The sequence below is a fragment of the Sceloporus undulatus genome, chromosome 2 (genome assembly GCF_019175285.1).
Source record: "Sceloporus undulatus isolate JIND9_A2432 ecotype Alabama chromosome 2, SceUnd_v1.1, whole genome shotgun sequence".
In the NCBI taxonomy this organism is placed as follows: Eukaryota; Metazoa; Chordata; class Lepidosauria; order Squamata; family Phrynosomatidae; genus Sceloporus; species Sceloporus undulatus.
The window spans coordinates 189,840,757-189,854,492 of NC_056523.1; the positions used below are offsets into that span (position 1 = coordinate 189,840,757).

At 43.3% G+C, this 13,736-nt stretch overlaps 1 protein-coding gene across 1 annotated transcript in view; it reads right to left on the minus strand.

Annotated features, from left to right (window-relative positions):
* PPP1R3F (protein phosphatase 1 regulatory subunit 3F) overlaps positions 1-13,725 on the minus strand; it is a 66,567-nt gene extending 52,842 nt beyond the window's left edge. Inside the window, exon 1 of the mRNA XM_042452410.1 lies at positions 12,419-13,725. Coding sequence (XP_042308344.1) covers positions 12,419-13,116 — 698 coding nt within the window. The 5' untranslated portion in view covers positions 13,117-13,725. The remainder of the gene's footprint in view (positions 1-12,418) is intronic.
* Positions 13,726-13,736: the final 11 nt, after the last annotated feature.

Genomic DNA, 13,736 nt, shown 5'->3' on the forward strand with positions numbered 1-13,736 from the left:
GGGCGAGAATCAGATATAATCATTTCAGGCCAAAGGGATATTTGATTTATCTCTTGAAAGCTTTGTAGTCTCCTTTTGTAGAGATTCAGTTCATTTAAAAGCAAGCTCCATGATACAGGTCATAACCAAATTAAAAAAAAATATATCTTTACAAACTGAAGCATCATTAGTAAAATTGATTACTTTACAAAAAAAAATTGCTGCCAGAGTAGCAGGAATAATCAACACCACTTCTAAGACCACCAAAACCTGCCTTGACATGAAGGCATTTAGTCAAGGTTGGCACAACACTTGTGAGATTAATAATGCTTTATAACGCCTTTTCACCAAAGGATGGAACATCAGACATATATCAGTAATCAAAAACAAAGGATAAAATGCAACACTATAAAGTGCTAAAATACTAAAATAATTTTCTAATATACTAAAAACAAAATCCTCATCCATCGTGGCCACCTTAGACACACTGAGCAACTTAATCGGGTACATCGAAGAGGAGGTCTTCAACGCTTTACAAAAGCAAGTAAGATCTTCCTCCAGCTTGAGGTATAAAGGAAGACTGTTCCTCAAATGTGGAGCCAGATCCTGAAAGGCTCACAGACATGACAGAGCCATACGCACTAGTGGAACTGCCAGCAACCCTTTGTCTGTAGATATTACATTCCTAGATAGTACATGCTGGCTGAGCTGCCAAATACTGGGAGATGTTAAAGTGCAGAGCCTTAAATACCAGGACCAAAAGCTTGTAATGTGCCGTGGCCCAAACTTGTAGCCAGTGAGAAATTTATGAGGAGAAGAGACCTGTGAGTATTTAGGGAAATTCAAAAAACCCAAACAGACCTGTTCTGGATTAAAACCAGTGGAGTAAGAGATTCCTGACCGCAGGAGCAATTTTACATTTTCCACCCTTTTGTAAGGAGAAATCTCAGACCTCCTTGTGAAAGTAGGTGTCACTATTGCCTAAGAAGCCACATGGCAAAAACAGGGAGGCTGACATGTCGGCTGGATGTTGGTAGGGTGGCTGGATATCCTTTCCTGATTCCATGATCTCGTAGCTGCAACTGCCCAGCCAGCCAGCTGAATGCCTCCTCCACCGCTAAGATTAAGATTATTCTATCAGCTTCACTTTGATTCAGACTATGATGACTATCAGAATAGATCATAGTTTCAAGGCCCCTTCTTCCTCTTCCTTCTCAGGTTGCAAAATTTCATCTGACAAAGCAATTCAGAAAGGTTGTCACTGATCCTGCAAGTGAAGGTGGGTGAGAGCTTCTGCTCACATGGAGCTATCAAGATACAATCCTGAATCTACTAGCATCAATTCAGTCATGAGACCAGAAAGGATAGTTGCTCCCACCTGAGGTTGGCAGCTGAAATAGGTTCCTGCTTTTGGTTTTTTTAACTCCTTCCTCTAGACATGAATATTTTAAATACTTTATATAATATTTTAAATAATACATTATCTTGATAAAGCCATCAAGACTCTCTTTTGTTACTAAAAATGAATAGAAAGTCCCTGGGAAATGATACGAAGTAAAATTTCATGGACCCTTCCTAGTCTATTTTTGTTTTTATTGTTAGGTTTTACTGCTTTTAACAGTGTACTGTTTCAGCATCTGGACACCTGATTGATTGCTTTTTACTGTAAAACTTGTGCTTTTTCTGCTTTTATACTTTTTTTTAACAACTCTCAGGACACTGCTAGATAGGCAGTATATTAATATTTTAAAGGAATAATTCCTAACAATCTGAACTTGCATTCTCTGTAGCCTCCATCCCCACTACAGAAATATCAGTATTATCCACATGAAGCATGCTTATCCTAAGCACAGGCGACTGATACAATTGTTTATTGCTTCCCTATTTATTCCCTCCTCCATTTCTGCTCCCTTGCCTGGTTTTGTCTTCCTTGTGTTAAAATTTAGATTGTAAGCCCCATTTGGGTACCGACATTTCCGCTTATCTTCTATAAGGCACTATGGGTGTTGATGACACTGTACAAATAGCTAAATAAACAAACAGCAACAACAAACAATTAAAGTAGTCCACATCCTCACATTTATTATCCTCCTCGTGAAGATGTAGGGCAAAGGCTGAAGGAAAGTGGCTCACCTAAGCGCACTTAGTGAGTTCATCTTAATAGGGTTACTGTAAGGATTAATGAGATAACAGAAGGTATTAAACATGTCACATAAAAGGCATGATATGAATGTCACATTATCTTTTTTACTGTTCTTTACTCACAAGCAAATACACAGTGCATGGCAGAATGCATCTGGCAAAATCTGTCCCTCATATTCCAACTGCTGGTCCCTCACTGAATGGAAGTTGTATTTTGATACTCTGCTCTTTTACCTTTCACGCAACAAGTTACAGCAGCCTCATATCAGGAAACACTGGCTATTTCCTATAAGCTGTGATGGAGCCATAAGGATCAGCTGACCTACAGGAGCATGATGTGACTAAACCAGATGCTCAGCTGATCTACAGAGTACACTATGGTTAGGCTTTGGTATCGTCAAGCTTGAATAATTCATCATTATAAAACAGGATATTTACTATTACAGCCAAAGCTTCAAGATCATGAATCCAAAGTCTGGAAACCATGCCCTATATAGGAGCAGCTTAAAAAGCTCAGCATGTTGAGCCTGGAGAACAGAAAGTTAAGGGGTGAGATGACAGCCCTGTTTAAATATTTGAAGGGATGTCACAATAAGGATGGAGCAAGCTTGCTTTCTGCTGCTCCAGGGAATAGGAGACGGAGTAATGGATTCAAGCTTCAGGAAAAGAGATTTCACCTAAACATTAGGGAGAACCTCCCAATTGTAAGAGCTGTTCAGCATTGGAAACATGTTGCCTTGGACAGTGGTGGAGTCTCCTTCTTTAAATATTTTTAAACAGAGCCTGGATGGCCATGTATTGAGATGTTTTTGATTGTATATAGTAAGACCTTGATATCTTACCATCCATGATTTCAGCATCCGTGGATGCAATGTCCCCAATGGTGGCATGTGCACATGGCCACACCACCATTAGGAACAGCCCTTGGGGACACAGAGACTTGAGCATCTGCGGCTTTTGGTATCCGTGGAAGGGGAATGGATGCCCCATGGATATCAAGGTCCCAATGTATTCCTTCATGGCAAGAGGTTGGACTGGATGGTCCTTGTGGTCTCCTCCAACTCTAGAATTCTATGATTCTGACATCTGAAACCTAGTATGCCTACTAAGGAAACATTAGGAATGTGCATTTGCGGGGGGTTTCCCCCCATTTTTTAACAACAGATTAATTAATGTTTATTAACAGAAACGTGTACATTTGTTTGAATCATGCAGTCACGTTTTCAGTCACTAGGTGGCAGACCTGTGGAACCAGTGCAAAGGCTTGCAGCTAATACACTTTCAAGCCAATGAGAGGTAGTTCACTGAACAGAGTTATAATACTGTACTGATATCTTCCTGAAGGACAGCCCACTCACTGTAATTAAGTAGGGAGATTCACTGCTCAGAGGGTTGTAGTAATGAACTATGGCAGAGGCTATTTCTAGGAATGCTAACAGCTACGGCTTCACTCCGACCATGTCAGCATATGTCAAACTGTGACAGCTGCATAATTTTGCTTTAACACTAAGAAAAGATTTTGTTTAAAAACATTTCTGTAAAATCTTTACATGTCCAAAAGCCTTAGTTTATCACACTAAGTGCTACAGATGACCCTCTGCTGTGGAGAAAACAGGAGATGTGACTAGGGGTGTGAGCAGCCATGGCTTTATTTAGAGAAGGTGAGTCAGATGCAGGTTTGCTTGAATCCTGCTTTGATGTATCAAAGTAAGAGAAGATTCTGTAGAGAAAAATTAACACTGCTGAGGAGCTTCTAGTTAGCAAACTAAGGGCTACAGATGACCCCCTTCTATTGGGGATTCAGGGGAAGGCCAAGGGCATGCCATAGCTTCCCTCACAGATGGTATGAACAAAGAGTACAAATCTGACAGTTGCACAATGTTGCTTGAAGGTTTTGGTGTACCAAAATAAGCACTATGTTAGAGTAGTATGAAGCTGAGTATGTTCACTAGTGAGTAATATTACAAGAGGCACTGTTTTATGACAGTGGCATTGAATAATGACGATATTCCAATCCTAGTAAGCCTCCAGTCAGACTATCAGGGAGAGGTTAACATGAGACTCCAGCTCCTAAATTCAGAGGCTATTTAAAGCATGACAAATAAGATGGAAAGCGAGGTTTCAGTGGAAGAAAATACTCTGACAAAGCATCATAACATCACATTTTCACAAGCAGGACTGAACTAAAACATTGTTGTATCTCAGCAGAACTGCAAAGAGTAGGTTGTATCTGTAGGTGAGTATTTAAAACATAATTCTGTAGAAGTGAGGGAAAAGCATAGATTCTTGGGCACAAAAATCAGCTTTTGAATATCTCACCTTCTGCATTTTCTTTTTATTCTTTTTATTTTCAAGTGCAAATTTCTAGCTCTTAATAGCTGCAAGGTATGCTTTGTAATTTGTGAGCAATGTTTTTCCAGTTCTCAGAACCGAAGAGAATAGCAAAAGATGCAACAACTGTTTAATGTGCCTGGAAGTAATGTACCTGGAAGTAATAGGACTTGCATCTAAGAAGATGTGTACAGGAATCTGTGGTAAATAAGACTCCTGCAAGCGGGTGAAAGGGATCCTCATCCTGAACAGTTTCTGGTTCTTTCCATAGCTATCAGAATAAATGATGCAACATTGTAAAAACAAAAAGAGAAAGCGAAGAACTGATTAATTAGGTAAATAAGAAAAAACAGACAAAAAATAGGCATGTTGACTGGAAGACAAATTCCAAAATCCATATTGTGGTACAGTCAGCCCTTCTTATACACGGATTTTTTATACACGGATTTAAGCATACACGGTTTGAAAATGTTCCAAAAAAGTATAAATTTACCTTGATGTTCCATTTTTTATTAGGGACACCATTTTGCTATGTCATTATACTTAATGGGACTTGAGCATACACGGATTTTGTTATACACGGGGGATCTTGGAACCAAACCCCAGCATATAACAAGGGTCCACTGTAATAGCTTTATTAAGTCAACCAAAATGGCACAAAAATATGTGGAAGCCTGTATCATGTCTAAGGCTGCTGCCATACTGTAGAATTAATGTAGTTTGACACTGCTTGGCTCCATCCTATGGAATTCTAGGATTTGTAGTTTGTTACGGCACCAGAGCTCTCTGACTGGGAAGGCTAAATAGCTCACAAAACTATAAATCCCAGAATTCCACAACACTGAGTCATGGCTGTTCAAGCAGTGTCCAACTGCATTAATTCTGCAGTGTAGATGCAACCTGAATCAGTGCTGCTCAAAGTAGTGGTCATTTGACCAGTGCTTCTCCCTGAGCCATTAGTTGCTGGTTCTCTGGGAAAGAAAGAAACAATTACAGCCAATGGACACAGATATGGTGCTGGTCCCTAGCACACTGGCGAAAAAAATACCAGTAACTGCTGGTCTCTCAAAAGAGATCAGCCTGAGGAGCACTGTCTTAGATCTTTCCATTAGGCAAAAGGTTACAACAAAAGGCCTGGGCAAGGAATACTTGGCTTCTGGGCTACTTGTTGTCTTGTCTTCTTGAGATGCAGAGGGTCTTCAGACTCTGAGCTCACCAGACGATGAGCTACTTGGCTCTCTGTGAGCAGGACAAGCAGAAAAGCTAATTTTTAATTTTTTTAAAAAATAAACAAATAAATAAACCACTGTAAACTGAGAATTGTTTTCATCCTGTGAAATTTTCACAGGCCTCCTTGATAGTGGAAAACAGATCAACTAGACATTTTTTTTACACCTTCATGACTGGAAATAATTTCAGATGTTGGATTAGGTAAAGCCAAACTGGGTAGTTTTACACAGTGATTCAAAGGCACAAACCTCTTGGCCTATGACATCTTGGTTTATAGGTGGCATAAACTCTTCTTCCTCTCCTATAGAGTTCCACCACTGAATGGCTAAATTCATTATACTCCAAATTATACAAAAAGCAAAAGCAGCTATAGAGTGAAACCTAACACCATTGCATTACCTGATGATGAGACCTATCTGAAAGTCTGCAAAGCTTTCATCACACCATCTCAGAACAACATGACTTTGTTTTTTCTCTCTAACCACAACTGCTTTTCATAACAGTTTCCCTGATGGACAAAGTTCAAGATCTTAAAAGCTTGCACACATTTATGAACCTTTGAGGGTGACCTAATAAAGAAAAGTGATGCGAGTTTGTTCAGTTTGCAGAGTGTACACAGCTCACACAATACTCCACATGGAATTGGGATTGCGATTGAGAGAGAGAGAGAGATCCAGAGGATTAGATAGGGCAGGGGTAGGCAACCTGCGGCCCGCGGGCCGGATGTGGCCCGTCGAGGCCTTGGGACTGGCCCCAGCCCGGTCCTGCCGCCGATTGCCGCTGAGGCCTTTGGGGGGCAATTGTCTATAGAAGCCTCAGAAACATGCATTTATATTAACATTTTTTAAAAAATCAGCAATTTTTTTTGCGTGTCCTCCATTTTTTTTAAAAAAAGTGTCTTCCATTTGAAAATTTTGTCCTACATTTGTCCTGGTTTATTTATATATTTAATTTTTTTAAAAAATTATTTAATTATTTATTTTTTGGCTTCGGCCCCCCAGTTGTCTGAGTGACAGCAACCCGGCCCCTGGCTCAAAAAGGTTGCCTACCCCTGAGATAGGGCAACCCAAAATAATCCTTTGTTGTAGGCCTGTTCATGTATAAAACTCAGCAACATAATGGGGAAATAAGCTCAAATATACAAGAAGAAAAAATATAAGAAATATAGAACAAAGAACTGCTAGCATCAGAACAAACAACTGTCAAATCCAAAGGTACAACAAAGGTTTAACAAAGTTAAGGTTCCCCATGTATGGCATTTTGCAAAACTGGGCAAACAATATTTTGTCCAGAGCTCAGAAAAGTTCCTTTTGGGGACTAAAACTCCTTGCTAACTATAGACACTTTGATTAATTGCTATGATGGCAAGTGGACTGTGGGAGTTATAGTCTTTAAAAGTAATTTCCCCAAGTTCCAAATTTCTGTTATCCAAAGGTTCAAAATGGATACCATATTCCCATGCGTCTTTGTGGTTTATACAGTTCTAATGAGATGTTGTTGTGTGCCTTCAAGTCATTTTCAACTTATGCCGACCCTAAGGCGATCTTATCACAGGGTTTTCTTGGCAAGATATGTTCAGAAGGGAGTTGCCTTTGCCTTCCTCTGAGGCTGGGAGTGTGTGACTTGCACAAGGTAATCCAGAGGTTTTTTGTGGGTTTTTCAGGCTATGTGGCCATGTAGCATCTCTGAAGATACCAGCCACAGATGCTGGCGAAATGTCAGGAATAAACTCTTCTAGAACATGGCTAAATATTCCGAAAAAAGCTTGACCCGAAGGCTTTCTTCTGCCATCTAAGACTCAATGAATGTTTCAGGGAAAGTGACACTAGCCAAGTCAACTGCTCACAAGCATCATCTCAGTGTACACCACATGGCAATGGTCATCACTCCAATACACAAGAATATATTTTCAAGTGCTACAAAAAGGCAGAGGTAAAGGTAGTCCCTCATGAATGTCTGGTCGTAACCAACAGTAGGGGGTGGTGCTCATCTCTGTTGCTAAACCAAAGAGCCATTGTTGTCCGAGGGCTGCTCTGGTAGTCATGTGGCCAGCATGACTGCACCAAATGCTGTTACCTTCCCACCAAAGTGGTACTTATTTATCTACTTGCTTTTGCATGATTTCGAACTGCTAAATTGGCAGAAGCTGGGACTAGTGATGCGAGGTCACAACATCATGTGGCACTTGGGCCTCGAACTCCTAACCTTCCAATCTTCCAACCATCAGAATTGGCATCTTAACCACTAAGCCACCACATCCCTAAGCACTACAAAAGAAGAACTATATATGGACCCCTCCAGAAAGCTGGGATATGGAACTGGATCTTGACACAGAACATTTTAGTTTTTGTGACCAAACTGAGATAATCAGCAAGAGACACAATTCATTACACAGTTTCAGCCATATGGAATGAGATGCCATCCACAGTCTCAGAAACAATCCTAACATTATTATACAACAGGCATAAGGGGAGCCCTCTGGTACAACAGCATCTGCTCAGACCTACAAGACAGACTCAAAATTCCTGGATTTAAAACAGACATTTCTCAAATTACAATGCCCACCTACGGAGATGAAGAAACGATCAACAAGCCAAGATTGTTGGCTACAATTCAGGAACCATCTACTACAAGACAGTTCAAAAACACAAAATGACACAATGTCCCAAGTGGTCAGCCACAGTCCCCAGCAGAGACCACTCAAATACATCATCAACAAACGACAATGAATTCTGGAGAATAACACAGCCCTCTCACAAGCTCTGGGAGGAAGGGCTTTACTGGCTCATAGGCAGCTTCCAAATCTTAAACTACTTGCTTACAGCAAGATACGTAACATAGATGGTTATACAAAGACAAGACCCTGCCACAAACCCAGATGCTAAGTTTGTCCCCACATCTATTTTTTATTTATTTATATACCGCTATTCCAAAGATCATAGCGGTGAACAGCAAGTAAGCTAATTAGCAAGTAAGCTAATTTGCCCCCAACAGTCTGGGTACTCATTTTAGCTCCCTCCTCGGAAGGATGCAAGCCTGAGTCGAGCTTGGGCCCTTTTGCTGGTCTTGAACTCGCAACCTTGTGGTCTTGAGTGAATGGCTGCAGTACAGGCATTTAACCACTGCGCCACCAGGGCTCCATCTACTCTGGGAACAATATTATAGGGGGCAATAACATCACTAACAACATCAAAGGTACATTTACTTGCTCTTCCTCCAATGCAATAAATTCCATCCCATGCCAGCAATGCCCTTTTACACTCAAGAAACAGTACAGTCTCTACGCAAGAGGGTTACTGGGCACAAATCTGACATTAGAAATGGCAATACCCAAAATTCAGTTGCAGAACATTTAAACCCTCCTGGATACACAGCAAGGGATTTACAGACTGCAGTCCTTGAACAAGGAAATTGCAAAGGCAAACTAGAAGGAGAAACTGCTGGACTGAATTCTCTTCACGAATTGTAACCCATTAATGAGGTATCAACAAAGACAACGGCTTCATGGCACACTACATATATTAATACAAGAGTGGTCACAGTTGCACATATAACAAAAGGAAGTTTTGAACCTTGGGAAACTGGTCTTTGATAAGCAGATTTACTGCTTTCACACATGAATACTGTTCCCCTTCCTTTCTCTTTCTTTTTAAAATCTTCCTTTAGATCAGTACATTTCAATCTCATGCACTCCAAATGTTTCTCCCTTCAGCTCCCTCAGTCCTGGTGACTTGTGGTCTATCCACAGGCCACTGGTGTGAAAGTATTTCTGGGGTACTGCACTGAGACTGTAGAGACTTTGGGTCAAAGGATTGGCTTGGCCACTCTAATGGTAGTGTCTTGCTGTCTTTAACAGAAGCATCTTGCCAAGCACTTGGAGAACTGGCTGTCTGCCACCTCCGTTCTGTGGTTACTGTTTACCAGGAATGGGGAATTGCTAATGAATAGCTTCTTAATTGCTTCTTGAGCAGCATCCCTGAATTATCTCACATTAGTCTCTACTCTCTATTCCCATGAATCAGGGCTATGCTAAACCCCCACAAGCAGCCAAAAAATGCCAGAATCTGTAATAAGAAAGGCTTTAATTAAAGGTGCAGAAGCTCTAAAAAGCTTCTTTGGTGTTCTGCCTGTCCATGCCAACAAGGTGCTGAAAAAAGTGGTTTGATTTCCACTGTCACTCAAGAAAAAAACAAGGAAGAACACCGCAGAAAATATCAGGCTGAAAGTATTTGAAAATTATGTTTTCTGAATTCTGTATTAAAAAGGGAGTCAACAAAGGGTGGCAATTCCCCCCAAAAAGGCCAGAGAGAGTCAGCTGGAGGAGGGGTGGTGGTTGAGATGGAAACATTGGTTAAGTCGGTTTAGAAATTATACTCCAGTGTTAGTAGTTGGTCTTATGTTTGTTATAGTCTGCTTTATCACAGAGCTTATGAAAATGAGGTAGCAATTGCTTTGGCTCTCTAACCTGGTACAGTACTGGAACGGTTGCCTTCACACAAAACACCAAAAGCTAGTTTACACCACAAATTCACCTGCTGTGTATACATCAATATGTTCTATAGCAACATCCAAACAGTATCCTTTCTACAGTGATAAAAATATGCTATTCAACCAAATAATTTGCAATACATTTCCCCATAATGTTCTTGTTGTTGTTAGCTGCCCTGAAGTCATCCCGCGACTCATGGTGACCTTGTGGATGAGACCTCTCCAAGACCTCTTGTCTTCAACTGTTCTGCTTGGGGCCTGCAGTCTCAGGCCCATGGCCTCCCTGATTTGAGTCTATCCATCTAGCATGCAGTCTACTTCTTTTTCTACTGCCCTCCACCATTCCTAGCATCATTGTTTTTTCTAATGATCCATTTTTCCCCCATGATGCGGCCAAAGTATGACAGACTCATTTTCGTTATCTTGGCTTCCAGAGAGTTCAGTCTTGATCTGTTCTAAACACCCATTTATTTGTCTCCTTGGCTGTCCATGTATTCTCAGTACTTTTCTCCAGCACCACATCTCAAAGGAGTTGATTTTCTTCCTATTGGCTTTTTTTTTTACTGTCAAACTTTAGCATGCGTACCTGGTTCCCCTTAATAACACCCATAAATTTGGTTCACTAAGCACAGATTCATTAGGTGAGGGTCTTCCTGGTGGTTGCTCCTAGGCTGTGTTATATTGAAATTATGCAATTTGTCTAACTGTGTTTTAACATTACATCTTTTTGTGTTTTTGGTCTTGTTGTGAGTCACTCACACTCCTAGTTTTTGGAGAAATATGAGATCTAAGTCAACCAAATAAAAAAAGGCGAGGCCTATTGCCTCAGACAGGTTTTGAGGTATAACCAAATGCATGAAATGTGGACCAGAAGTAGTGCAGTATCAGCAGTTCATAAATGTACACCAAAGGATAGTGGTAAAACCCAGAGAGATTTACCACTTAAGTTGGAGCTCAGGCTTGAGAAACCTCGACCAGCTAGTTTCCAAGACGTATGCACAGACGTTTGAAGAAGATTGCACGACATCTATGCCTGATCCATTTACGGCAGGAAAAACAACTGTATGTGCAGAAACTGTGTTTCCCTCATAAAGTCTAAAAACATGCTTTTTCATAATTTGGGCAAAAGCTGCCAATAGCTAGAGTAGAGGTAAGGAACCCTTGGCCTCCTAGGTGTTTTAGATCGCAATTCCCATAATCCCTTATCATAGGCCAAGGTGTCTGGACGTTTTTAGAAAAATGGAAACCTAAACATCTGGAGGGCCACAGGTTCCCCATCCTTGAGCTAACATTTTAACTGATGTCTTAAACTGGCCCACACAACAATCTCACAAGTGCTTCTAATGTCGTATCTGAAAATGCCCCAACACATTAACTGCAAGAAGACTGTCCTACACACATGAAAAAGAGCTCATTCCTTCTCTGGCAACTACCTGCACCTCCCCTAGAGATGCTCATCTTGCACTATTGCCAAGTCCATTTGAGCACTTCAATTTAACAAGCCATACTTTCTCTGTTCCCTGTTAAGATAAACCTATAGCTGTCTTCTCTCTTCCAAGGAAAATTATTTTTATCCAGAAAGGAGTCTCTAATTTGCAGAAGTTGGGTGTTACTGCAGCTCGGGTGCAAGCTATGTGAGAGACAAGACTACTGGTCAGGACAGTCTTCTGACTGGGAGTCCCATCTGGAGCAGGCTCACTGAAATAATCGTTTGTTGTTGTGTGCCTTCAAGTCATTTCTGACTCATGGCGACCCCCAAGGCGACCCTACCATGGGGTGTTCTTGGCAAGTTTCTTCAGAGGGCCATTGCCATGGCCATCCTCTGAGTCTGAGAGAGTGTGACTTGCCCAAGGTGACCCAATGGGTTTTCATGGCAAAGCTGGGATTCGAATCATGCTTTCTAGACTCCTAAACAAGCTCAATCAGTATGATTCAATGGACCAACGCTTGCTGGGAGTATCAATGAGATTTGGGCCTATGTCCTCTCCTGAGCAGGGACAGAAATTAGAAACTAGGGACAGAGAATCTCAGGTACAAATCCTCTCCTTTAGGCGAGGAGAGTGATATCTAGTTGACTGGTTCAGGACGCAAGGAGCAAAGTCGTGGGCAAGGCAAGAGAGCCGACAGCTCTCAGAGATGCGTCATTTTCAGCCTGGGGCATGTAGGGCACTGGGTGGGAAGTGTTAAGGTTTGCTATGCGGATTCACCCTCAAACCCATGTGTAGAAACAGATTTGAAGATGCATTACCTGGTTTTGACAGGCCGCATACAGCTCTTGAGTCGGCGTGATTCCACTTCTTTCCCAGACCTCTTGGGAAGACATTGAGATGGCACTGCCCCCTTCAAGACCACGCTGTAATTCCTGCCTTGGTTGTTAGCCCAGTAGATGCCGTCTTCGGTCTGGTAACGCACCACAAAATCGAGCCGGGCGCCCTCTTCTTCCTTGTCGCCTTCGTCTTCGTCTCCGAAGTCCAGGCGGAAGGCAAAGCGGTCAGTCAGCCCCCCATCCGGAGAGCCCTCTGGGATGTAGAGGGCAGGGTAGTCTCGGTGGCTTTGCCACCGGTCCCGGCTGGCCCGCACATGCACCGCCTTCTGATAGGAAACGTTGAGGACCCGTACTGTGCCACGCAGCACCCGAGGCTCTCCGGGTTCAGGGGGCAACACCTCTTCCAGCTCCACCTTGGTCTCCTGCAGGCGCTGGAGCCTCTCATCCTCGCCTTGTCCCATGGGCTGCAGCACGAAGGAGGGCATCAGGTAAGGGGTGGCGGAGGAGGAGGGCGGGAAGTTGGCCAAGGTGGGCACCACTTCGGGGGGCGAGTCGGGCGACGGCGGGGGCCACGGCTGGTAGCGCCGCCAGCGTGCCAAGGGCAGGCCCAAGGCATCGGCGAAGAGCACATGCCGGCCGGCGGCCTGCTGCGAGGGCTCGTCCACCATGGTGGCGGGCATCTCTGGGGCATGCTGGGGAAAAAACAAGCCTGGCTGCCCTGGAGGATGCTGGGAAAGTGGCCCAGGCTGTTCTAGGTGATGCTGGGAAAGTGGCCCAGGCTGCCCTGGGGGGTGCTGGGAAAGTGGCTCAGGCTGTTGTAGGTGATGCTGGGAAAATGGTCCAGGGAGGCCTTGGGGATGCTGGAGGAATGGGTCAGGTGGGCCTGGGGGATGCTGGAAAAGTGGTCCAGCAAGGTCAGGGGGATGCTGGGGAAATGGTTCAGGTGGGCCTTGGAGATGCTGGGAGAGTGGTCCAGGGAGGTGAGAGAGATTCTGGGGAAGTGATCCAGGTGGGCCTTGAGGATGCTGGGAAAGTGATATGGGGAGGGCTAGGGGATGCTGGGGAAGTGGTCCAGGTGGGCCTTGGGGATTCTGGAAGAGTGGTCCAGGGACGTCTAGGGGATGCTGGGGAAAGTGTTCAGGCTGGCCTGTGTGGTGCTGGGGAAATGGTCTAGTGGTGTCAGAGTGGTGCTGGGAGGGTGGTCCAAGGAGGCCTTGGGGATGCTGGGAAGGGGATCCAGGGAGGCCTTGGGGATGCTGGGAAGGGGATCCAGGGAGGCCTTGGGGATGCTGGGAAGGGG